This window comes from Vespa mandarinia, chromosome 20 (assembly GCF_050613455.1).
Source record: "Vespa mandarinia isolate Hongniang chromosome 20, ASM5061345v1, whole genome shotgun sequence".
Lineage (NCBI taxonomy): Eukaryota > Metazoa > Arthropoda > Insecta > Hymenoptera > Vespidae > Vespa > Vespa mandarinia.
Window position 1 is genome coordinate 110,804 of NC_140829.1, and position 24,197 is coordinate 135,000.

Consider the following 24,197-nt stretch of genomic DNA (forward strand, 5'->3'; position numbering starts at 1 on the left):
ACGCGAAGCGCCGCGGATTGGTTCTCGGACTCGGAGATATTACCTGTCTGTATACGTGGCTATTCGCTGTCGCCAAACGATGAACCGGTTCAGTGTGGCGCCGACATTTGGGACGATCGTATGCTTTTCGAGAAAGCTATGCTCGATCGGGCCTCGCGATTAATGCCATAAAGCCATCTCTCTTTTTCTCTCTCTCTCTCTCTCTCTCTCTCTCTTTCTCTTTGTCTTTCTCTCTCTTTCTCTCTTTCGTTAGTCCGGTCAAAAATAAGAAAAGAAATAAAAACGGTGGAAAAATTTGTTCATTTGTTTTTCCCATTGTCAAGAAGAAAATCATTTTTCGTTAATTCTCTCGTTATTGCTCTCGCGAGTGTTTTTTATTTGAATCGATCGGTTCGTAAGACGGATAAATTTGAAGGAGATCATAAGCACTTGCTTATGCTTTTCTATTCTTCGACGGTATAATAAAATTTAACGCGACGAATTCTAGCGATACTATTTTTATTACTCTCTCTCTCTCTCTCTCTCTCAGATCCTTTCTCTTACGAACGAGTACACCCCGAGTAGCCACTATTACATTGATTGTTTTTGCAATAATATTTCATACATGATAATTAGTCGACGCACGAAAACGGTCCGAAAGAGTTTGAACGAGAGCGTCATGCGTAACGAAAATCATCGTTCGTTCGAGCGTTGACTCGATTAACTCGTGATACCGGTGATAAGTACGGTGAACGTACGTTGTTCGAAAGAGAAACGAGAATTGTGAGAGACTATTAGCCGAATTTGTCAAAGTGAGAAAGACCGAACGAGAAGAAGTTTAAGAAAAGAAAAATAATAAGAAGAAGGAGGAAAGAAAAGAAAAGATGGCAAGAAGGAGCAGCCTTATGTGTACGTTCGAACCACCGCAAGAGCCAAGGTAACAAAGTTCTACGATATTTCTATTCTTTAACGCGGTTTACGATTTTATTTCTATTCGCGCGAAACGTCGTAAATCTAACTATAGAACCTATCGTTCTTCCTTTCGTAGACCCATCGTCGCTAAAGGTAAGAATTAAAAAGACAAACTATATAGATATAGACATAGGCATATAAACGAATGGAATACTTTTGATCGGTCAATTTGGACCAGATTTGCAAAGGAAAAAATATCGAACGAAATCGAGGGCAATAAAATAGGTATCGCGTACCCTTCTACTCGTGCAGTCCCAATGACTATCTTTTCAATTATTACAAGACACGATAGGGTAACGTGCAATGACGTTACGTAAGCAATTTATGAATTACTCGATGATAGGATATTCGTTGTAGCTCAAAAATTGTAAAAAAGAGAACATTCTTTTTACGATGAACCAAGTAATTCTCAGCGTCTAGCAAAATCCAGGAGAAACGTCTATTTCTCTCGAACGTGATCCAACCGGTTCCTTCGTAAATGAAAAGAAGAAGAAGAAGAAGAAGAAGAAGAAAAAGGGAAAAAAGAAAAGATAAAAGATGAAAGTAGTAGACGACGAGAGAGTGGTCTTTTCGAATCTTCGGAATGATAAAGAAGAAAAAAAAATCATTCGTCGAAGAAGGAGAAATGATTATTCGCGCGCGCGCGCGCGCGCGAAAGAGAGAGAGAAAGAAAGAAAGAGAGAGAGAGAGAGAGGACGACATTCATTTACCAGGCTCGTCACGACGCGAGAAACGATCGTGGAACGATCGTAGAACGATCGTGGAACGGCCGTGGAACGGTCGTACAGGTTGACGAACCCGCATTCTCTTTCTCCCTCTCCTTCGTTTCTCTTTTTCCCTCTCGAAGCATAGAGGCACGTACTCGCGTATAAGAGCTCGACAACGACAATAACAATGAGAAAGAATTTTGGGAAGGAACGTTCGTTGGACACGTATCAATTTGCATTTTTTTCGTCATATCCGACGTGGGTTTATTATTGTTGCCAGTTCATTAAAGTCGACGAAACCATTGACTTTTCGTTTCAAACTATTTCAGATTATTTATACGAATGACTAAGTCGAATCATTCCAAAGTTTTAACTTCGATCTTGATCGAAGATTAAATATGCCGATTAAAGGATTCATTAAAGTTACAACGAAATGTAATTGAATTTAATTAGCTTCTCTCGGCAAAGCGTTATAACCCGGCTTATCGTTAGTTAGTGGACTAACAAGACTACTTGCTCGTCTTGTATACAAAGCATGTATTCTCTCCACGTGTCGGCGTGGAGCGCGCGCGCGCGCGCGAGAGAGAGAGAGAGAGAGAGAGAGAAATTGTAACGCAAGTTCCAGCCATACGCATGCTCGGTTCGATTTTTCACGGTCAGCTGATCTCTCTCTTTCTCTCTCTCTCTCTCTCTCTCTCTCTCTCTCTCTCTCTCTCTCTCTCTCTTCTAGGTCACTAGATGCTTCTCCTGAACGTCGTTCCTCATCCGACGACGTTCGTTCGTTCGGTTTCCCTTATACCCGAAATTTTCCTTCGAGTTTCGAGTGCCGAGGTATCTCATTGAATTCGTCGAAATGGAACGAAATTTTTTGACGACACGTCAACGAGCTGGATGTAAGTGAGGATGAGACCGTGAATGCAGTGGTTCGAGAGAAAACAAGCATTTCGAGTAAGTTGTCTCGCGACCTAAATCGTCCGTCCGGTATAGTACCAAGATTTTCAACGTTTCATTTTCGATCGTTCGACTTCTTTTCTTAAATGAGAATTTGAACGCTTATTTCGGAGTAGCCGTTCTAAGTGTCGATCATCGAAGAAAGTCGTTTTTCGATGGACGAGAGCTGCCGTGGCGCGTTATTTGAAAAGAGTCGAGTCAGGTAGTGAGAAAAGTATTTTACCGGACGATCGTATTATCCAGAAGAGAATTATACGTAATTTTTCCTATTTTCCGATTTTTCGGTGCAGAGAAGAACGATGACTTCCACTTCGTCGTCCAGTACTACTTCCCTTTGCATAAATGTCGACGATACTCGACGATACTCGAACGACGATATCGACAGATGCGATTACCAAGAAATGGAAAACGCCGGCACGGCCCGACTTTTACCCACGTACAACGGTTCGCGTGGTAAAACGAAATCTCGATTCCTCGAGATTTTACGCGTTGACACGTGAGTCACGCTTTTTTTTTTTTTTTTTCGAAGAATTTCTTTACTCACTTTTTCTCCTTCACTTACGACATTGCGTATATATTGGATAAAATAATCTCCTATCTTATCGATCGATAGATCAAAGTAAATAATTATATCGTTGAAATAAATGACGATGGGTGGCGCTAAACGAACGTTCACTTCTCTATTTTTCTTCTTTTTTTTTTTTTTTTTTTTTGCGAGATTAAGGTTAGTATGGCAGCATATATATGTCACTTTCCATGACAATTGTTTGTATTTCTCCAAAATCGTCTGAAAATCTTTACGAAGATGGAAAGAATAACGATGGAGCAATTATTGGTAATAATAAATAGTAGAAGGAGATAATAATGACTTAGAAATAATAATATAAAGATTACATACTCTGATTGTGAGATGCACGAGACGACAGTCAACTCGATAGCTAATACGTTGAGGAACTGAAGATTACTCTTTCGATGGTCTAAAGTCTAAAGTCTAAAGTCTTTTATAGTCGTACCAACGTACCGTGGCGCTGGTCTTTTTCTGCTAATAAAGATATGGCGAGGAAAAACAAGAAACGAAAGAAAGAACGTTGGAAATGTAACACGATATGGCGTTTTGTCGGCAACCTGAATATGGCGTGAAAAAAGAAAAAAGAAAAAAAAAACTAAACGAACCACTCGATCTCCAACGGTTTGTCTGAATGAATGGTTATAATCTTTCAGATCTCGTTTTCGCACGAAAGGTGTGATCATAATTGGTATCGTGGTTGCAGTGATCCTCAAAATAATCATTGCCGTTGGTCTTTACGCCATCCATGACAGTTTAAGATATCGCGAAAATGAAGGGATTCTATTTCCACCAGATCCGGAGAACAACCAGCCACCTTCTTGGAGCAAATTGAGGGTTTTTAAACGCGGCGCTGTTTGTGCCGATGGTGCGCCATGCGCCGCCATTGGCAGGTAGGTAGAACAAAAGGATATTTTTTTTTGTTTCTTTTTCTTTTTTTATAATTAAATTAATCATAAATATTTGTAAATCGTACAGAGATATTACTTCTCGATTTTACTTTTGTTTGTTTCTTCTTTTTTTTGTTTCACCACCTCCCCATCCCCATAACAGAAATATCTTGGAAAGAAATGGCTCGGCGGTGGATGCAACGATCGCCTCTATGATCTGCAACGGTCTTGTAAACATGCAGAGCTTGGGTCTAGGTGGTGGATTTCTCATGACGATTTACGATAAAGCCGCTGGCCGAGCTTACGTATTAAACGCAAGAGATAGAGCTCCATTATTAGCGAATGCGACTATGTACGCTGGTAAACCGGAGCACGTTTCCTCGATCGGTAAATCATCTTCGGCGTTCTTCTACCATATACCATATATCTAACGCGTCGCGTTTATAACGTCTCGAAATCTATTCTTACTCGCTCATCGATGGAAAAAAATGAATTTTACAAGAAGAAACATTACTTAAATTGTATATTTTTAACATTACTTAAATTGTATATTTAATTTGCACATTTATACTGGTTGTATAACTATTTTTTTACTTTCATTATAAGTACAGCGTTATCTCGATATGGACTTATCTTCATCTTAAAGAAAAGAAACGGAGAAAGATATGAAGTAGCGTCTACGTTACTACGACGTATTATTGTAAATTATTTTAGGACCCCTTTCCATTGCCGTACCCGGTGAATTGGCCGGTTACGGGGAAGCCCATCGAAGATTTGGCAAATTACCATGGGCAGATCTGTTCAAACCAAGTATAGAACTGTGTGAAAAAGGTTACACGTTATCCAAGATCCAGTACGATGGGTTTGGATATAACGAAAAGAATATTCACACGGATCCTACCTTGAAGTAAGTCACTTCCGGCGATCATTCTTACGATGATTATTTAAAATGATATATCCTTAAATCTATTAGGAGACTATTCGTCGATCCGAAAACAAACAAATTCATCAAGATCGGTTCGATCGTAAAACCGAAAACGCTCTGTGAGACGTTAAAAATAATCGCTAAAGAGAATGCCTCGGTATTGTACAATGGTACACTCGGTGAGATGGTCACCGAGGATTTGCAAAAAAGAGGCAGTATCATCACCATGAAGGATTTCAACGCATATCGGTACGTAAATAGGAGTTCTCACACAGGTGATCCATAACGATCGTGGAAGAGTTCTCTATTAACAACAGAGTTATATTTCTCAGTGCTACGTGGGAGAAACCAATCGAGGCAGAATTTTCCAATGGAATAAAACTTTTTACCCCAGGAGCACCGGGAAGTGGAAGCTTGCTCGATTTTATTCTCAACGTTTTCGATGGCTTCGGATTTACGTCAAACAGTCTGTCGGACTTCAACTCGACAATCCTAACCTATCACAGAATGTTAGAAACTTACAAATACGCCTATGCCTTACGAGGTAACATGGGCGATAAGGATTTTGTGGATATGACGGAAGTACGGTTCTTATATATAAGTAATAGTATATAATATACGAAAAAGAAATTTTCCTTCGATCCAATGCTGATTGATATATCGTTATTTACAGTTGAACAATAATTTAACGTCGAAAGATTATGCGAATCAAATAAGAATGAAGATAGAGGACACTAAGACTTGGAGCGATCCGAAACATTATGGGGCTTCGTTCGACGTCGGTACCGAGGATCATGGGACAGCGCATCTTTCGGTTATAGCGCAAAACGGTGATGCCGTATCGGTTACCAGCACGATCAATTATTAGTTCGTACTAATAACATCCATATCGCTTCGTTTCTTTCGATAATAAATATCGACGAAAAAATTTTCTATCCGAATTATCTGTAATTATTAATTTTTTTTATAGCTTCGGAAGCGGAGTGACGAGCGAGAGAACTGGTATTCTATTTAACAACGCAATGGACGACTTTGGGATACCATCGAAAACGAATTACTTCGGGGTTCCGCCCAGTCCTAACAATTATATACAACCTGGAAAACGGCCCATGTCCTCGATGGTACCTACCATCTTGGTAGATGAAAGTGGAAACGTTAAGATGGTCGTTGGTGCTTCCGGTGGGACTAAAATCACGACAGCTGTCTCTCAGGTACGATAATAGGGTTTCTCTCGTAATTCGCTCCGTTTATCGGATCGTCGTAAAGCGATAAAGAGTCAGCGCCTCTATCTCGAAGATAAAACGGAATTTAATCGAATAAAACTTTTTCCTAGGTGATCGCTAAAATTCTATGGATGGGAAATACAGTTAAGGAAGCCATCGATGCCCCAAGAATACATCATCAGCTGTTCCCGGGCGAAGTGGCTTACGAGTATGGTATACCCAAACGGGTGATCGACGGTCTGAAGAATTTGGGATACAAAACCTCACGTTACAGGGAACGCGGTAGCGTGGTATGCGTAATTTTTTGCCATAACGGTACCATCTATGCGAATGCGGACTACCGAAAGTGTGGCGATGTTTATGGGATCGATTGAACGATCGTCTGAACGAACAAACTCGCGCAGTACTTTTGTCATGAAAAAGAGAAAACGCACGAGTCGTTTTCTAATAAAATTATTGCCAATTCCAATAAAAAGTTTTACACACTATCTTCGTTATCTATCGTCCTCCTGTCGATTGCTATTTCTTTCTATAAATATATCACGAGTTTGATCCATTTGAATTAACATTGACATAAGAGAAAATTCTTTAACAACAGTTTATATACCGAACGGTCAGCATCGTACAAATGAAATTCAATTGCGACCGTTGTTGTTTCTCCAATGAGCATAAAAAATAATGAATATACTTGTACGAAGTTGATAAAAATAAATATGAGCTGCTGGCGATGATGTCTCCTGTTTTGAAGAAAGAAAAAAAAATGAAAGAGGATGAAAGAAGAAGTACGAATAACGTTATGGATAATTCGACCGTTGACTTTTTTTTTTTTCCTTCTTTTTTCTTTTTTTCTTTTTTTTCTGGCGACTTTGGGAGACACGTCATTTGTTCGTTTACACCTGCGCCCGATGCGTTCGTTAACGATGAATGCATGGCTTTTACCATTTCTTTTGCATAAGGTCACCACAGTAAACGAGGCCGTTTAATTCCTTCCCACCTCGATTGCGTCTACTTCTGAATTAGCTCTCCTTCATAGCATCTATCAGTACGATTGAGAATTACTTGCGATTCCTATGCCACGTAAATTGTATGATTTGTATATACTCGTAAGACGCACGGTCCGTTTATCTTGGTCAAACCAGTTTTCGTAGTGTTTAATCGTTTCACGGTTATAACGTCTTTGTTCCCCGATCGAAGCAGATCGATTAACGGTATTCCCTACACGCAATCTCTGTGTGTACGTGCACATTTCCCTCTCTCTCTCTCTCTCTCTCTCTCTCTCTCTCTCTCTCTCTCTAACACGTCCCTCTCCTTTTATCTACCAATCCGTTTTAATTATGATTCACGCAGAGAGAAATCGCTATCCTTTCTCGTCTCAGGGAGCAAATTTGCCGCAAATAAAGTTGAAGAAGAGAGAAGGAGAAAAGTGGTGGACTTTGTATACCGATCGTCGTCGTTGTCAGAAGTTTTGCGAAGATAATAATTTAGCCCGTACACGAGGATTAAGATATGACTCGAAGTACTTCGGCCTTGGGCTTGAAAACGGGAATTGCGTTGTGACACTCTCTTATCTCGATCTTTCAATGTAAATAATAATATTATTATAGTATCGTTCGCGCGTGTCGATTAGTCATGCCATTGCTGAAATATAACAAATGTCTTTTACGCACCTTTCATGTGTAATCTATACTATACGTATGGTCAAGGATCTTGGGCATATTTCCACGCGACAGAAGTTAATTAGTAAATCTTCTCTCATCCTCGGTGCTTCCTTTCGAATGATTTGCATGATAATCGAGATTAATTGTATTTTCTTAGCATTATATGGAAATGAATTAAACCCATATGTATACCTCGTTAAATAATGTCACATCTGGAGAAATATTTTTACGATAGTCATTATTCAAAATGAGTTAATGTCGTTCGATAAAATTATAATAACTATTTGTCGATTCTTTTTGTCGGTCCAACGATCGTTATATTACAATTCCATTTTATAATATAACCTCGAACTTGTTTGACAAAAATTTGCGTTCCACCGGAAGTCAATCAATTCGAAGAGCCGCGTAAATTCGAACCATCGGCGGGAAGAAGGAACGATCGATGAATTGCAGTAGCGTCCGGATATTTTCCAATTCGTAACGTATTACATACAATCTATTTTTGTGTTCTTTCTTTTTAATCATTCTTTTCGTTCCAAACGACATTGGAATATTTCTACGCTATACCTATATCGAATTTCGTTGAAGAAAGAAATAAAAATTACGTTCTATTTTTTGTTATATTCTCAATGAAAACGAATAAAGTTCGAACGTATTATCGAACGAAATTATCTTCGTACGACGATTATTGAATCGATAGAAAAGCGTATGTATAGTGATGCAACATTTACGTATTACTACGGATAAAAAGAAATATTTGTAGAAGAGACTTCATATACTAGAATTTTCCATGCGTAGTGGGATAAGATACGTGTGGGATATGAATACGTATATGATACGCATTGTACTTTCGATAAGGATAAAAGAATCTCGACGCGTAACTTACTAATGTTTCTCAAATAATCGTACTTGATAAAAAAGAAAATATATCGAATTATATATAAGATTATAGATTTTCCTATAATCGAACAAATATACCATCTTTTTTGACATGATCGCAAATTAAAAGGGAACATACGTGTATATGCGAAATACGATATTGCATATAGGATGATAAATATCGCTACGTATCCGTGTGGAAACAACAGCGACACTAGCGCACCTATTCTCTTCGAATTGTATGCGAATAAAAAGTATCGAGAAATTTTCTTTCCCTAATTAAACCGATTAAATCTCTCACAACACACACAAACACACACACTTATTCTCTCGTTTTTTCACATAAATCCACGTTAGTGATTCTTCAGGCGAACACGATAATCTATTCTCTAGTCGTTTTACGATGGAAATGACGAAAGAGAAATAAAGTGACAGGGCTCTGTTATGATGTTATACGTTACTGCGAATCACGCATGCGCAAAGACGTTCTAGCGTATCCTATAAAAGAGGACTCGCAAGAACGTCATAGAAATTAGTATCGAATCGAGCGTAGACTCGGTACGATCAACGTGTCTAGGGCGGTGGAATTTTTTTTCTCCAGTCTCTTTCTCTCTCTCCTTGGAGTCTCCGCTATTACGCACTTTTCAAAGTCCTCTTTTGTGTGATACAACAAAAGCAGAAACTATGTCCGATAATTACTACGTCGACGAATACGAGCACTTCAACTACGATTACGACAAGCACATTTTCACCGGTCACGGTGGCAAACAACGATCAAAACGCGAAGCCGACGCTCATACCAATCATTTCGATCCGAGCGGCCATTCCAGAAAGATCTTAACGAAGCTCATGAATTCCGAACATAACAAAAGGCAACAAGGAAAGACCAAAGCGTAAATAGATTCTGGTAAATATTATTTTATATTCTTTGTCCTCAATTTTTCTCTTATTCCATATACATAAATATACGTATATTACGTGTACGATCAATCGTTGTATATCTTGTTGTCACTTCTTCCCTCGATAACGTCTTATTTTTCTTTCTTTTTTTTTCTTTTTTTTCTTTTCTTTTTCTTTTCTTTTTTAACTCCCCGTCGGAATGACACATTCCAGAATCACATTACTTTTTCTTAACGTTAGTTTCGAGAAATATTGTCTCTAATATTACGCAATGACTTTTACATTCTCTACCGTTAAAAATTAATAAATCAATCCTCTCTCTGTGTATTGCGTCTTACTTTTCTTAACGCGGCAGCCATTTTAAGTGCATTCGCTTATTCTACGCCCAACATTTTCAAAGAAAACTTTCAATGAATTCTCTTACTTTTATAGCGTACTAATTTAGTACGTCGTTAGTTGTAACAAATTGATGAAAAAGAAAGCTTTACGCGGCGAGTATACCACGTTGTATGCCCTCCTTGTATATACATGTATACACACACACACACACACGTATTTATATTTATATTCTTTTGTTTGCGTTCGTTCCAGGTCTCTTTAACATTGACGGCCGCACTTCCGTGGAAGTATAATCTCATCTCAACTTCCATCCGGATATACGGACTCTCAGCTATAAATAAAAACGTTGTCGACAAATGCATTTATTCATCGATCATGACTTCTCATTCGCAATAAAATTATTAATAAGATAGTGATATCGGAATAGATTTTCGATTGATAGTTTATGACATAAGTTTCTTTTTTCTTTCCTCTTATTCGGGCTACTTCTAGGGAAGATATATTATTACTAGATGATGAAGTTTCTATGGTATATCAAGATCGTTGACCATATTCACGCTCGGAGTAGCGTAAACGATCGACATCGTTTGCGTACGTACCATTGATTCGTTCGTAAAAAAAAAGAAAAAAAAAAAAGAAAAAAAAAGAAAAAGAAAAAAAAACGAAAAGATACGAAATAGTTGCGATTTGAAACTTTGCTGGTGCTCTCTCTTTTGTAGAGCAGCGGGTTCTCGTTTGAACATTAAACGAAACAACATGAGCTTTATTTTCTTAGCTCGTCGTTACTTCTCGTCAAATCATTACTCACAACGTAGTATATCAATAAGTTTTATTTTTTTCCCTTATATTATGAAAAATCTTTGATACTTAAGTGTGTTATATTACGTTAAGATCAGTGTAACAATTGATATAAAACAAAATAAAAACTAATAAAATGGAATATCTTTTTAAATGTTGCATCACTCTTTGCGTTATTAGGTTATAAATTTAATTTATTTATAAATATGAACTACACGGTAGAAAATATTACATATGTGGAAAAGAATTTCTTCACTTTTTATGAATTATATATGGGATATACATCGCGTTTGGTAACGATCCATGTTAATAATAATAATAAGTAAGAAATATATAAATTACATCCGCTTATTTTTATAACGAAAAATTAACGTTCCACCAAAACCCATTGGTTTTGCCATTGACTATCTTCCAAAATATTTATTTATACACAAACATTTGCATCTATATTGCTTAAGTAAAATTATTATAACGATAATATAAATGATTTCATTAAAATACTTGAGAGTATACAGAAAATGTCCGTATTACGTAGTAAAAGAAAAAAAAAAACTTTCATTATAATAATAACATGGGTACCACCGACGAGCTAAATTAATTTATGTCGAACGAAATCTAATTCTTGCTTTAAAATACCAATTAAAAGGAACTCGGTAGACTGTATCGTTACACTTTTAGGTACTTTTAATAACAATTTTCGCGCATTATCCAAATCATCCTGATGACTTATAATTATTGTTTTTTCTGTCAATCTCGAAGATGGTCGTAATAAAGCTTTGCCACCACACGATGCGATCATAGCTACAAAAGAAATGAATAAAATGTAAATAATTGAATTTATTCGTATTTTCGGTATAGCACAAGATATAATGAAAAAAGGAAATAAAAGAGAGAAACTCACTTCTCAATTCCGATATAGGCGGTGATAATATATTTGGAGTTAACAAAACCACATAACCATCTAACAATTTTCTTTCTCTAGCTTTATCCAAGCTCTTTCTTAATCTAAATCCATACTTTGCTTCCATAGCTGGATCCTTCAACATATAATTTTCCCAATCTAAGAAACGACCAGCTCGTTTGCTCTCATGTAACCAATTTACAGATACTATCGGCACTGCGTTTGCTAATGCACAAAGAAATTTAATTGTCCTACGTATTTTGTCTGTAACCAATACGGTACATTTCGAAGGATCTTCTACCTTTGTACCGCCTAAAAGAAAAAGAGACAGAGAGAAAGAGAGAGGGAGAAAAAGAGAGAGAGAGAGAGAGAAATTAACAAAATAATAATAATAATAATAATAATAATAATAATAATAATAATAATAATAATAATAATAGTGTAATCCTGAATGAATTAGTCAGTTGTATGCAATTGTGTTTATATTTATCATGAAAATGTTAAGAAAGAAAAGTTACATGTACCTAATATTTTTAATACTTTAGCATATTCGTCATCCGCTATACCGGTAAAAAGAATTTTTTCTTTTGCAGAAAGTGACGAGGTATTCAGGCTTGAAAAGGACACGCTTCTACGTGTTGCAGGCGTTGAAGGTATCGTTGGAGTTTTCGTATTATTTTCTCTATCCGTCCAAGTATCGTTCTTCCTTTCCGTTTTCTTTGAACTACTCGTATTATTATCAATTTTTCGTTTCTCCGTATTCGATCGCGTCGAACGAGTAGACCGAACATTGGATGATATCGCAGAATCATCTTCGTTCGCAACGATCAATGAGGAATCATCCGTCATAGAATAATCAACGGACAATTGCGACAAATTATTTCGACCAGATTTGATTCGTTTAAATTGCGATTTAGATGCTTCGTTCGTTTTACCTTTACGGGAAATTACGTTATTGACGTTTAACGTATCATCGTCCGAATTCGTTAGATTAGCTACTTTACGTTTTCGAATATTTCTTGGCTCGACAATCGAGGAAACGTTCATAATCATTGCAACCTCTTGCGACTCCTCTCCCATTATTAGATCGGTATTAGACGTGTTATCGTTTCCCCTATTATTATTATCTTTCGCTTGACGTTCTTCGATCTCTTTTTTGGAGTCCGCCAAGCTCATAGATCGAGTATTCCTTCTTCTTGGTGGGACTTGGTCGGTTACATAAGTTAAAATATTTTCGGATTCTCTTTCTACCTTATCCAATTTAGTTATTTTTTTAACCGATGGCTTATCAGTTAACTTTACGTTCTTTACTTTTGTCCCCCTTTTAGCCATTCCTACTACCATAGAACGACTCAATTTATTATCCCTGTTGGAAATCAAATCCTCGGCCATTCTTTTTACATTTTCATAATCGACATCTTTCACTTTTGTCACGGGTACGTTTTTATTAATGCTAGATCTCGTTTCTCGGACTTTGGGTGTGTCCAAATTTTTGACGATCTTTTTATTATCAGTACGACGCGTAGATTTGGTTTGCTTAACCAACGACCTGCGAGCGTTTGGATCCGAAAGTGTACCGGATATATTAACTTCCGGCAATCGAGTTAAGATATCGTCGTCTGACAATTTTGCCGTTTCCGTACGTTCGCCGACATTCTTTTTCTTCGAAGTAACGCTCGAAGAAACCTCGAAGCTATTCAATAAATCCCTCTCTACGTGTTCGATGGCTAAAATTCTGTTAGTCCCGCGGCGATTATTAGTCGAAACTTTTGAACGAACAATTTCTTGAGAATCGGCAAGAACGTTTCGTTTTCTTTTAGAAACAAGTCCACCGAAATATACCTCGTCGTCCTGCGAATCCGCCGACGTTGTTCGTCGGCCTGATTCGGCCAATTTTTTATTTAAATCTTTGTCAAACGTTGAAACGTTATTACACCGGGATACCTCTAAAATATTTTCAAGACATTGAGTCGATATCATCGTTGTATCGTTTATCTCTTCGTCGTTAACCTCGTCGAACATATCGTTTAATTTCTGTTCGAGACTATCGGTAAGATTGACTTTACGCTTGCTCTTTTTAGATTTATCTGTACTTTTAATCCTATTATCCTCTTGCGTACTCGATAATATTTCCATCTCTTCGATTATTTGGGTGGATGCCGTCTCATAATCGATATCTTCTATACTAACATTATTGGATGAATTCGATTGTTGAGCGACCTCCTTGGGTGCCGTAGACGACGACGTGCCGACCGCATGGACTTTACTCAATGGTTGCGTATCCAATAAATCAATATCGATAATGTCGTCCACCTTTTCACAGGTCCTTGCATTATTCGTGCCACGATTTGAATCTGAAAAATCTATTATTTGGGTATCCAACGTATCAATATCATCGATATCGTCGCTTTCCCCTACCGCGTCGCTTTTTCTTTTCTTTGCGTCATTAATAAAATCAGGTAAGCATACCAATTGGGTTTTTAACTTATCGAAATCGTCGATATCATTCCCATTTTCCACTTTATTTTCCTCCCCTTTATTATTTTTAATCTCTCTCGATTGAATGCACTTAGTCGCCAATGCAATATCGTTTTCTATCTTTTTCAATTCTTCAACTCGATTCGTTTTCTTTATCGGAGTACTTGATATATTTCGTGCGTTGGATATATTTCGAGTCGTACCACCTTCGATATCAACATCTCCGTCATCGGTCTTTCTCCCTTTCGACGGTGATAGACTTTTAACACTTTCCAAATCCAAATCAATGTCAATGCGTTGCGTAGCCGCTTCAAATATATCATCCGATTCGCAGCTTGTACTTGGATCATTCTGTTCGCACGTGCTGACATTAAAATTCCCTTCGAAAGTTTGCTTCCTTTTATTTTTATCGGATAATTGGCCAACGATAGATTCATCGTTATTAACGTCCTGCATCGAATCCGACAACGTACCAACGTTATTATCTTTGCCGTTGCCTTTCAACATCTTTTGCGATTTTTCCTGATTTATAAATGGCCGCAAACAAATAGATTTTCTGAGACATTCTTGCGGCACTGTCGCAATCGTCGAATCATCTCCGTTAATAACTGACGAATTATTCTAAAATAAAATAACAAAAAAATAATTTATATCCTATTTAGATTGACATTATATTAAGATCATTCTTACCGATAAAGAATCTGGCGATTCTGGAATTATAGGTGTTATTTTCTTTTGTTTATACTGTAGAGGTGTTTCGGGGATGACAAAATCATTTTCTAAACGGCACGTCTTATAAATCGCTTTTATTCTGCCAAATTCAATGGTACTGTTATCCCTTAATTCGTAATAACGCGTAGGCCGTAAAACAATCTGAAAGAAAGGTGGTATATCGTTTTAAGTAATTCAAACGCGATGAAATTTGTAATTATTTCAATGGAGAAACATGCGCGTAATAATTACACTTCTTTTAGAAATCCGTGCTAACGCTTATCTACACGAGCAATAATATATATATATATATATATATATATTTTTTTTTTAATAAAAATACTCAATCGACTTACATTATTGAGTATTGTTTTATTCGAAGAATTCAGATCGCATATCCAAGCATTCACTGGGGACGTATTTATTTCTATCTCTGCATGATATTTCGATATACTCTGTAATAGATGTACTCTATATTAAAACGGTCCTTCATACAGCTTTAAACGCGCTCAATAATCTTTTTGATATGATTAAATGTATAAAAATTATTTACACTAGTATTAGATTATTTAATTTAAGGAATACCTGATCGTTAAAAATAACATTACAATCCGGATGTCGTCCTATCTTACTAATACCTTTATAAATGGGATATGAACTAGAATTGACGGTCAATACGGCAACCTAAAACATTTTTCATTATTTATTCGAATTCGAATGAAAATAAGTAAATCTTTGTTGATTACCTGCACATTATGTTCCTTTTCTATGGGCTGTTCAATCTTTTGAGTCGGCATGTCATCATAATCATAACAAATTTGAGTTGCCGGCAGATCCATTCTGGATGCTAATTAAATTAAAAGAATTAACTTTTTAACATTAACTGCATAAGTCACACATATTGAACGTAACAACGGTAATATATATATTCTTAATGTTATCAGAAGGGTGACCTTCCTTGATATGTATTATAAGTTCTGACGCTTCTTGGAGACATTAATTTTAGACTTTAGTGCGATTAGAAGTCTTTTACACAAGTAATAATGTCTTTAACGACAAGAGGGGACTATACGTGCGGCCTAATAAATCACTTTTTAACCAAAATAAATAATAAATAATAAATTAACCATATGATTGAAGGTAGCAGAGATACACTCCCGCTAATTTTATTTAACTTTACTATATAGAATTGATTGATGTATGCGACCATGTGTACGACCACCGGACATGTAGCAGTGCAATTGCGCCGACAGTGGCGCCACAGAAGAATACAATTTTCGGACAAAAAGCTTTTGGAATTCCTTTGAAAACCATGAACCGAAATTGTCCAATGGCCTTTGTCGTTGTTATTCGACGTCACCGATCCTCCTCTATAAAGCGACTCGTTCGATGTCAAATACGTACAGATCAATATATCGTACTCGTAAATATAATAATGATAAAAATTATTTTATTAAATCTTTCAACAAAATATATTAATTTTATATTATATTGGAACTTTACTCGAACAGTTTGACGACTAGTTCGTCCTTTGAAACTTTATCACCAACCGTGCAGGGAACATCTTCGACAATTCCGTCGGCAGGTGCTTTAATGACATACTAGAAAAAATTATAATAAATTGTAGGAATTACATTAGGAATATTCTATTATAATTTTTAACTTATTAATAAGCTTACTTCCATTTTCATAGCAACGATAACGACTAATGCATCGCCTTGTTTAATTTTATCATCACGTTTAACAAATACTTTATCTATTATACCCGACATTGGACTGATTACTGCGGAAGACTCTTCCAGTTGTACATTTTTCGTCAGTTCAGATAAAAATTTAGGATTCGCTATGTTTAATTGCCACTCTCGCGTCTACAAAATAATAATAAATTTTTACTTTTTTTGTACTTTTCCTGTGAAATAACGACAATTATATACGTTATTCCAAAGCTAATTAACTTATCAGCTTACATTAGTAAATAAGTGTAATCTATTTCCAAGCTTTGTAACTCTCGTTCTCCCAATTATTCCATCTATTTCTGCATTTAATTCTAACGCATTATTTCTTTTTTTCAATGTACCAGTCACTCTCCTCCATGGTCCAATATTGTTGGTTCTCATAGAAAATGTTTCTGGCTCGACATACTTAACGCTAACTTCCATACTTTTATTGTCGATAGCAAATTTGAATGTTCTATTTAAAACGTGATTAAATCTCAGTCCAGTTTCTGTGGCAAATGGACTAAAAGGATTATTCGTTTTTAAAGATATACTTAAGGCATTCATTTCCTCGTATAAGATTAATGCAAGGACACCCTGAATTAATATTTCATTAGGAATCCGTAAATCTGGGAATAACTCTTTACTATTTTCTGCTATGAAACCCGTATGAACTTTTCCATTTTGAAAATCTGGATGTAGGCATAGATCTTTAATAAATTCAATATTTGTATCAATTCCGGCTATCTGGAAATAATTAATTTTTAATTTCGACTATCAATAATATTACGATACTTTCTATTATAATACTTTTTTTTGTTTTGTTTTGTTTTTCTACAAAATTTGTAAACCCTTACATTGTATTCGCAAAGTTTTGATCTAAGAATTTTAAGTGCTTCATTTCTATCGGATCCCCAAACGACCAATTTTGCTATCATTGGATCATAATGAACGAGTACATCGTCATTTTCCTTAACGCCAGTTTCGACTCTAACATTCTCTGATGTCTCGGGTGTTCTCAAATAGGACAGATTTCCTGCACCAGGTAAAAAATCATTTCTTGGAGTCTGTCGCGAGATGGAAAAGAAAAAAATAAACATAAAAGATCTTAATTAGAAATATCATTGTCAGCCAATGAAACGATGATGATTGTCATTATTATTATTATTATTATTATTATTATTTTAATTAAATTGAATATTTTACTTCCGCATAAATCCTAGTTTCAAAAGCATGTCCACGAAGATGGATTTCCTCTTGTTTAAGAGGAAGCCCTTCATCGGCAGCCACTTTCAATTGCCATTCCACAAGATCTAATCCAGTAATTGCTTCTGTAACAGGATGTTCTACCTGGAGACGCGTATTCATTTCCATAAAATGGAAATTGTAGTTAGTTCGGTCCATTATAAATTCTACAGTACCAGCTCCGACGTAACCTACAGCCTTTGCAGCACGGACAGCCGTTTCGCCTAATTCTAATCGTAATTTTTTCGATATACCAGGCTATATGATATATTCAGAACATGAGATTTAATGTGTCTCTATTAATATATAATTACGATTATCTAATATTTAATCTATATTGCCTTTCATAATAATCCATATCTTTACGTACAGCGGGTGCTTCTTCGATAACTTTTTGATGTCTCCTTTGTATAGAACAATCTCTCTCAAATAAATAAACTGCATCGCCGTGTTTGTCCGCAAATATTTGCACTTCCACGTGCCTTGGCTTGTCAACGTATCGTTCTAATAGAACGGCTGAATCTCCGAATGCTTTTTGTGACTCGGTTCTTGCGGATTCCAAAGCATGAAAAAATTCATTTTCATTTAAAACAATCCTCATACCTTTACCACCTCCGCCGCGTATAGCTTTTATCATCAATGGAAAACCAATGTTTCTCGCTTCTGATAATAAAGTTTCATTGGACTGATCATCTCCATGATAGCCTGTTACACATATTAAAACATGTTATATTACAATACCCTTTTAATTCAACTGTCATCGTGGAATACCTGGTATGACTGGTACACCGGCTTTGGCCATAATTTCCTTTGATTTATTTTTTATACCCATGTCTCTTATTGCACTCGCTGGAGGTCCAATAAAAATTATGCTTTCTTTTTGACAAAGTTCTGCAAATTCTACATTTTCAGAAAGGAAACCATACCCAGGATGTATCGCTTGGCATTTTGCTTGTTTGGCAACAGATATTATTTTATCTTGTCTCAAATAACTTTGACTAGATTGTGCCGGTCCAATGCAATAAGCTTCGTCGGCAAGATTCACATGCATCGCATTCCTGTCAACATCGCTGTATACTGCTACAGTTTTTATTCCTAATCTTTTGGCCGTCCGTGATATTCGACACGCTATTTCTCCTCTATTTGCAATAAGTATCTGTGAATAAAAAAAAATTATATTTTACAGATATGATTATACTCATCATCGTATGTAGTCATCAATTTTACCTTGTCGATTTTCTTTTCACTCTGCGTAGTTTCGCTGTGCGAACGTATCCTCGAGGTTAGGAGATTCCTACGCAAACAAAATAATTACATGTTTATGTATATTTTTATAGAATAGTGTTGTATGAAAAATTGACAGAACAATCCGTTACGTTTTTAATAAAAGTTGAAGTTTTCTAGAGCGATACATGATTTTGGTAGATATCAAATGTAGCATAGCATGAAACACACTGCTCGTTGTTAGTTACAAATCTTGTAATTAACACAATTCTTTCGCTGCGTAGTAATGATAAACGCGTGTGCCTATTTACATGACACTGTTATCCTTTTGGTTATTCCCATACATATCCATGCATATGCATATATACATACACGCGTCTCTCTCTCTCTCTCTCTCTGCGTGTGGAGATATATATACATATAATTATCGCATCATCATTTATCTTTCGAAAGTACATTGAAATAATAAAATATATTTGTGAAGAGTTATCGAATAATACCATTTGTGTTATCAAAGTTCATTCTATAAGTAATATATTGACTTGTACAAAATAGTATACTATACTGTCTATAATTATATATTTTCTAAAAATGTATAGTTTTATAAAGAAATATTATAATCGGTCAGAGTTACTGCGTAAATGTGTTTAGCAATATTTTACGTCTATATTTATCGTTGGTCTAAATTTAAATAAAAAAAAAAAAGAAAAAAAAAAAGATTTGGCCCATGGGGGGATCGAACCCGCGACCTTCGCGTTATTAGCACGACGCTCTAACCAACTGAGCTAATGGGCCAGTTGAAACACTTTTTGCAATAGCAAGCCGCTGTGTGTACTCAAAGGAAAAATTTTTTTATATTATTTCACAATTCATTTTTCAAGCATTGCCAAGTAAGAAAAAAGATTACTTTATCGTTTAACAAGATTAAACGAAGTAAATACGTCTGCACCAGTATTATATCATAACTAACTTAATTAATAATAATAGTAAAAATTTTGCACTCTTGTGTACACGCATAAAGGTAGGGATGAAATCATTTACAAGAATAAAAACACTTTATTTTCTTATAAATGTATTCTTTAAGAATAATTCATAATAAGATACTTTTCTTAATACTTTGAATATCTCCAAATTATATACATACAAATCATTGGTATATTACACAAACATTTGCATAAATTTGAATAGCATGCAATAAGAGATTCTGATATATAACTCGTAAAGTGAGACCATAGTCTACTTAAATTTAACAATAAATGAGTACATTTTAGAAGAGTAAAGCAGGCGATAGTGCATTGTAGTTCTTAATTTTTTTTCCAATAGGCTCATAATCATATACCTCTGCTTCGGATTCAGAAATACTTGCTAAATCCGTTATATCGTCGTTCTTACATTGTACATCTAATTCCAACACCTCATCGTATTCTCCCGAATAAATATCAACTTCCGATTCTATATCATTATCTTGTACTTTTGAAAATATTACCTTAGAATGATTAATATCTGTAACTTCATTTGAATAATCCAAATCATTAAGATTATTATTCTCATGATCGTTTGACAATCTATTACTTCCTAAAGAATCATTTGTTTCAGATTCGTCGCTCAATGAATTATTTAATTCTAAGGGTATACTATTGTCGATTACATTAATACCATCGTCGACTGTAACTTTCGGTTCTGATAATCTATAATTATTTGGAATTTTATTAACGATAACGTCAGCAATTTTATCCACAATCGAACTGTTTTTCTGATCCTCCAAACGTCGTATAGATTCTGAATCGGATATAGATTTGGACACATTTTCAGGATTATTGTAGTTGGCTCGTTTTTCAAATGTATCCAAAAGTTGCATTCGAAAGACTGTAAAGGATTCTATCTTTTGACAACATGTTGCGCATAATACCGCAGAATTTAGGTCCTTGGGTATCTTGAAAAAAAGAATATATATATGTATACATACATACATACATACATACATATATATATATAAATTATAAAAAATTATGTTACTAACTTTATAGCCTGTTAATAGTTCAATTCCATCATATAATTTAATTATTTTTTTACTAACTATTGGACCTGCATCGATATAATCCGAAGGTTCGATCGATAAATCGTCATTTAATATATTTTTTGCATTCTCATTTGAAACTACTCCGTGACATCCGCAGCAAACAGAATCCTGTAAAAAGAAATTATGTGTTATAAAAAATAATAATTGTTGAGTTATTACGCATGCATCATACTTGTTCAATCATAAACAAACGTACGTAAATTATTTTGGTCATATCGAGTTTTTGTAAAAATAATTAACTTACCATGTTTATGGAAGAAACATGTGTCTGTGTGTGTGTGTGTGTGTGTGTGTGCGCACGCGCGCGCGCGTGTGTATATATATATATATATATATATATATATTGTATTATCAATATTTCTCTTTTAAATAAATACTATTACAATAGAAACATTAAAAGCGATACAAGTATATTAGATTTAAGACCGTACCTCACCTTTTGCTTGGAGCAAAGTGTGCGACTTCAGCGACAGGCATGGACAAAATATGAACTATAAGAGGAACTACAACGCAGGCACTAAAACACAGTGTTACCACTATTCATACATCGCATATACCGTGTATAAGCTTTTTTAGGTTATATCCCTTAATCTAGCAATCGGTTATGTCTTTGGTAGAAAATAATAGGAAGTTTAACGAAAAGAAACAAAAAACATATGGAGTTTCATCGTTTCTTGGAAGATAAACGATTGAGAATAGTACTGATCGTTCCAATATACAAACCAATATACAAAACGATCTACGATACTTACTGGTAAAATACTTGAGTATATATATTAACATTAGGTTAAATCATAAAAACACTTTTTTAATCTTTCTTTTAATCTTAAAGTATCTCTTTGATAATACAATAATTAAGCAATATCGAATTATTATTAAACTCGGGACATTTCTGATTGGGGATTGATTTTTTTCAACGGAGAACGTAACAAACCTAAAAGTATACAATCTGCCTCTAAAATAGTAGTATCCATGGTTGAGCCTAGAAACCTCATAGACAATTCCAGATCCTTTATCTTTAAAATTACCAATGAGCCCCTAACGTAAAATCTGTAATAAATTTTTAATTGAAATTATCAATCCATTTATATTCCGTAATATAATAAATATGATTCAATTGAATACATACTCTCCATTTTTTAAAGGTCTAGGACATACACAATGAAATTTCCATCCAAAATCTATGTACAAATCGTCGTTTACAGTTTTAAATATTTTCCCTATGATCTTTTTTCCTTCTGGATCTCCCAACTGTAATATTTTAATTACTCGCAATTAAAATAAGAATAAAATAAATATGAAACTGTACTTAAAGTGATTAAATATAAATAACATACGTTCATAAACTCCGAGCGACGGAGTAAGGTAGCGAACGTTAAAGGCTTTTCAGGTTCTTTTGGTTCATCGATTCGTGAGAACTTTTCAAATGTTTGGGCAAATCCGCTCAGCTTCACTTCTGCTAATTCTAAATTCTTATCCGACTTCATTCCATTCGATTCGCTACTCGAGATTGTTATGGATGATAGATTTTCAATCGATTCGTCAGACTCACTTTTCTCGTTAAAAGAGTCATTCTTTTCAGGAGCTTCGTGCGAATTTATTTCTTTAATTTCAATATCCACTTGGTTCTTGGTTTTATCGATGCTATCGTCCGGAGTTTTCTCAGTACTGAACGATTTAATGGACGTTTGTTTCGTTCTGAAGGCATCGATCAAACGTAATTGTCTCCGCAATATTTCAAGACGTTGCATCGTTCACACAATAGTAAAAGAAATTTTCTCTTCTTTATGAATCTAAGTGTTATAGGTTATATTTGATTTTACCATTTGGTCCTTCCTTCGTTCCGTCTTAAGTTCCATTCATATGAAATTATTCTGGCCATACTGACTGTAACTCTACTAGGGTTTTAATAGAAATAAAAATTGTAATTGATAATGGTTGGTAGGTGGTGCCGGTAAAAATACCGGCAGGGCATGTCTCTTCGATATGTTGGGCATTGGTTTTCTTAAAAGTTCGTTTAATTTTTTAAAGACGAAAACTATGAAATTGGGACCACATCAGAAAATAGCTATTGGATGGTAGGTGAGTGTGAGTATTTTTTTATAGCGTTTCGAAATATAATCTTTTAGTAATGAGTTAGATCTATTGGGTATCATTTATAACCTTAAATGAAAAATTATTATAAGGCGATAGAAGGAATGTTGACCGTTCCACGTGTATATAAGTAAATCTTATATTAGGTGATATTATTAATTACTTCTTATTAAATTCGCAATTACAATTAAATCATTGTTACAGGGCTATAATAGTTTCCCTAGGATTATATAGCTTTGCACTATCAAGAAAATCTATAGAATCTAAAAGGTACGAGAGTATGAAAGCAAGGCAGCGTATGCGGATGGCTTTAACCAAAGACGAATAAATTATTTAAAATATTTTATACTGTTTGTCTGTTCAATTGACAAAGAAAATATGGCAACCCTACCGCAACTAGACGAAGAAAAATTAAAATTGGTACAGGATTTGGAAATAGAAATGATGTCTGATATGTACAATCGTATGACATCTGCATGCCATAGAAAATGTATTCCACCAAAATATATTGAACCAGAATTGGGAAAAGGAGAATCAATCTGTTTAGATCGTTGTGTAGCAAAATATTTGGACGTTCACGAACGTATAGGAAAGAAGCTCACACAAATTTCCATGCAAGAAGATAATTTTATGAAAAACAAAGTAGCGGAACAACCAAAGACAAGTTAAATTACGTATCACGTACTTTTCGCAGAATTACGGTGCTATAATTGTTTATAATTTTTATTGAATTTTTTACTCTTCTGGATACAAATGGACAGTGCGTTGTCATACTTTACTGTTGTTTATGTCTGACCATTAAGTTATTGTAGTTCATGGATATTAGGGTAGAGACGATAAAAGTAAAACTGTGTAATTTAATTACCAAATTGTTGAAATAAAGTTATACTTCAGAAATATTGATTATTAAGAAACAATAATTTTTTTACATCTCTTATTATTTTGCAGATTTTAATAAAATAG

At 35.2% G+C, this 24,197-nt stretch overlaps 8 protein-coding genes and 1 non-coding gene across 25 annotated transcripts in view; 3 read left to right on the plus strand and 6 right to left on the minus strand.

The window, feature by feature from the left end:
- Window positions 1-8,218, minus strand: part of LOC118448350 (phytanoyl-CoA dioxygenase, peroxisomal-like) — a 30,065-nt gene extending 21,847 nt beyond the window's left edge. For 3 of the 4 annotated variants that reach the window (XR_014983333.1, XM_035881510.2, XM_035881511.2), the window contains exon 1: window positions 3,508-3,661. The gene's annotated coding sequence lies outside the window, so the exon portion shown is untranslated. Of the gene's footprint in view, window positions 1-3,507; window positions 3,662-7,879; window positions 7,981-8,062 lie in introns of those variants that run through there. The other variant, XM_085662906.1, reaches the window with a different exon arrangement.
- LOC118448343 (scoloptoxin SSD14) lies at window positions 649-6,700 on the plus strand. 4 transcript variants are annotated; one of them, XM_035881491.2, is made up of 10 exons: window positions 2,470-2,606; window positions 2,900-3,105; window positions 3,831-4,067; window positions 4,228-4,451; window positions 4,779-4,971; window positions 5,038-5,238; window positions 5,322-5,571; window positions 5,663-5,856; window positions 5,960-6,200; window positions 6,323-6,700. In XM_035881491.2, the coding sequence occupies exons 1-10, from the start codon at window positions 2,574-2,576 to the stop codon at window positions 6,584-6,586; spliced, it is 2,043 nt and encodes a 680-aa protein (XP_035737384.2). In that variant the 5' UTR covers window positions 2,470-2,573; the 3' UTR covers window positions 6,587-6,700. The 4 variants fall into 4 exon arrangements, with proteins under 4 accessions (XP_035737389.1, XP_035737384.2, XP_085519031.1 ...); XM_035881496.2 differs by lacking the exons at window positions 2,470-2,606; window positions 2,900-3,105 and adding an exon at window positions 649-916; XM_085662905.1 differs by lacking the exon at window positions 2,470-2,606 and having other exon boundaries at window positions 2,937-3,105; window positions 3,971-4,067.
- A 1,065-nt stretch (window positions 8,219-9,283) lies between the features above and the next one.
- Window positions 9,284-10,940, plus strand: LOC118448361 (nuclear protein 1). The gene is made up of 2 exons (XM_085662908.1): window positions 9,284-9,656; window positions 10,241-10,940. Exon 1 carries the CDS (start codon window positions 9,434-9,436, stop codon window positions 9,644-9,646), a length of 213 nt encoding a protein of 70 aa, XP_085519034.1. The 5' UTR covers window positions 9,284-9,433; the 3' UTR covers window positions 9,647-9,656; window positions 10,241-10,940.
- Window positions 10,941-11,019: 79 nt separating this feature from the next.
- Window positions 11,020-16,474, minus strand: mu2 (mutator 2). Of its 4 annotated transcripts, none has more exons than XM_035881478.2 (8): window positions 16,380-16,474; window positions 15,623-15,723; window positions 15,462-15,560; window positions 15,233-15,331; window positions 14,856-15,038; window positions 12,212-14,786; window positions 11,688-11,999; window positions 11,020-11,587 (listed from the first exon to the last, which is right to left on the minus strand). In XM_035881478.2, the coding sequence occupies exons 2-8, from the start codon at window positions 15,713-15,715 to the stop codon at window positions 11,376-11,378; spliced, it is 3,573 nt and encodes a 1,190-aa protein (XP_035737371.2). In that variant the 5' UTR covers window positions 15,716-15,723; window positions 16,380-16,474; the 3' UTR covers window positions 11,020-11,375. The 4 variants fall into 4 exon arrangements, with proteins under 4 accessions (XP_035737371.2, XP_035737369.2, XP_035737370.2 ...); XM_035881476.2 differs by lacking the exon at window positions 16,380-16,474 and adding an exon at window positions 16,004-16,166; XM_035881477.2 differs by lacking the exon at window positions 16,380-16,474 and adding an exon at window positions 15,830-16,166.
- Window positions 16,305-19,459, minus strand: Mccc1 (Methylcrotonoyl-CoA carboxylase 1). The gene is made up of 9 exons (XM_085662904.1): window positions 19,213-19,459; window positions 19,064-19,130; window positions 18,608-18,992; window positions 18,207-18,541; window positions 17,798-18,094; window positions 17,449-17,658; window positions 16,844-17,338; window positions 16,556-16,744; window positions 16,305-16,477 (listed from the first exon to the last, which is right to left on the minus strand). Exons 1-9 carry the CDS (start codon window positions 19,275-19,277, stop codon window positions 16,376-16,378), a joined length of 2,145 nt encoding a protein of 714 aa, XP_085519030.1. The 5' UTR covers window positions 19,278-19,459; the 3' UTR covers window positions 16,305-16,375.
- Window positions 19,460-19,781: 322 nt separating this feature from the next.
- On the minus strand, window positions 19,782-19,855 carry TRNAI-AAU (transfer RNA isoleucine (anticodon AAU)). Its single transcript has one exon. It is a non-coding gene; the product is annotated as a tRNA-Ile (tRNA).
- Window positions 19,856-20,166: 311 nt separating this feature from the next.
- LOC118448352 (uncharacterized) lies at window positions 20,167-21,545 on the minus strand. 4 transcript variants are annotated; one of them, XM_085663083.1, is made up of 3 exons: window positions 21,385-21,545; window positions 21,138-21,248; window positions 20,167-20,993 (listed from the first exon to the last, which is right to left on the minus strand). In XM_085663083.1, the coding sequence occupies exons 1-3, from the start codon at window positions 21,385-21,387 to the stop codon at window positions 20,328-20,330; spliced, it is 780 nt and encodes a 259-aa protein (XP_085519209.1). In that variant the 5' UTR covers window positions 21,388-21,545; the 3' UTR covers window positions 20,167-20,327. The 4 variants fall into 4 exon arrangements, with proteins under 4 accessions (XP_085519209.1, XP_085519208.1, XP_035737408.2 ...); XM_085663082.1 differs by lacking the exon at window positions 21,385-21,545 and adding an exon at window positions 21,337-21,369; XM_035881515.2 differs by having other exon boundaries at window positions 20,171-20,993; window positions 21,081-21,248; window positions 21,385-21,542.
- A 117-nt stretch (window positions 21,546-21,662) lies between these two features.
- On the plus strand, window positions 21,663-24,124 carry Tim10 (translocase of inner membrane 10). 5 transcript variants are annotated; one of them, XM_035881528.2, is made up of 3 exons: window positions 21,818-21,894; window positions 23,172-23,228; window positions 23,439-24,124. In XM_035881528.2, exon 3 carries the CDS (start codon window positions 23,613-23,615, stop codon window positions 23,901-23,903), a length of 291 nt encoding a protein of 96 aa, XP_035737421.1. In that variant the 5' UTR covers window positions 21,818-21,894; window positions 23,172-23,228; window positions 23,439-23,612; the 3' UTR covers window positions 23,904-24,124. The 5 variants fall into 5 exon arrangements, with proteins under 5 accessions (XP_085519212.1, XP_035737421.1, XP_035737420.1 ...); XM_035881527.2 differs by having other exon boundaries at window positions 21,820-21,894; window positions 23,172-23,222; XM_085663086.1 differs by lacking the exon at window positions 23,172-23,228 and having other exon boundaries at window positions 21,663-21,894; window positions 23,439-23,698.
- On the minus strand, window positions 21,957-23,038 carry mRpS28 (mitochondrial ribosomal protein S28). Its single transcript, XM_035881522.2, has 3 exons — window positions 22,478-23,038; window positions 22,270-22,391; window positions 21,957-22,190 (listed from the first exon to the last, which is right to left on the minus strand). The coding sequence occupies exons 1-3, from the start codon at window positions 22,889-22,891 to the stop codon at window positions 22,016-22,018; spliced, it is 711 nt and encodes a 236-aa protein (XP_035737415.2). The 5' UTR covers window positions 22,892-23,038; the 3' UTR covers window positions 21,957-22,015.
- Window positions 24,125-24,197: the final 73 nt, after the last annotated feature.

Coding starts and splice junctions, on each gene's coding strand:
- LOC118448343 (XM_035881491.2), top strand. CDS start 2,574: ATGCAGTGGTTCGAGAGAAAACAAGCATTTCGA. Junction 5,239..5,321: donor AAGGATTTCAACGCATATCG/GTACGTAAATAG, acceptor TATATTTCTCAG/TGCTACGTGGGAGAAACCAA. Junction 5,572..5,662: donor ATTTTGTGGATATGACGGAA/GTACGGTTCTTA, acceptor CGTTATTTACAG/TTGAACAATAATTTAACGTC.
- LOC118448361 (XM_085662908.1), top strand. CDS start 9,434: ATGTCCGATAATTACTACGTCGACGAATACGAGCACTTCAACTACGAT.
- mu2 (XM_035881478.2), bottom strand. CDS start 15,715: ATGGATCTGCCGGCAACTCAAATTTGTTATGATTATGATGACATGCCG. Junction 14,787..14,855: donor AATCGCCAGATTCTTTATCG/GTAAGAATGATC, acceptor ATTTTATTTTAG/AATAATTCGTCAGTTATTAA. Junction 11,588..11,687: donor GCCTATATCGGAATTGAGAA/GTGAGTTTCTCT, acceptor TTTCTTTTGTAG/CTATGATCGCATCGTGTGGT.
- Mccc1 (XM_085662904.1), bottom strand. CDS start 19,277: ATGCTACATTTGATATCTACCAAAATCATGTATCGCTCTAGAAAACTT. Junction 17,659..17,797: donor AAACTAGGATTTATGCGGAA/GTAAAATATTCA, acceptor ATCTCGCGACAG/ACTCCAAGAAATGATTTTTT. Junction 16,478..16,555: donor TCGTTGCTATGAAAATGGAA/GTAAGCTTATTA, acceptor AATTTTTTCTAG/TATGTCATTAAAGCACCTGC.
- LOC118448352 (XM_035881514.2), bottom strand. Junction 20,994..21,080: donor AACTATTAACAGGCTATAAA/GTTAGTAACATA, acceptor CTTTTTTTCAAG/ATACCCAAGGACCTAAATTC.
- mRpS28 (XM_035881522.2), bottom strand. CDS start 22,891: ATGCAACGTCTTGAAATATTGCGGAGACAATTACGTTTGATCGATGCC. Junction 22,392..22,477: donor GTCGCTCGGAGTTTATGAAC/GTATGTTATTTA, acceptor AAAATATTACAG/TTGGGAGATCCAGAAGGAAA. Junction 22,191..22,269: donor AGACCTTTAAAAAATGGAGA/GTATGTATTCAA, acceptor AATTTATTACAG/ATTTTACGTTAGGGGCTCAT.
- Tim10 (XM_035881528.2), top strand. CDS start 23,613: ATGGCAACCCTACCGCAACTAGACGAAGAAAAATTAAAATTGGTACAG.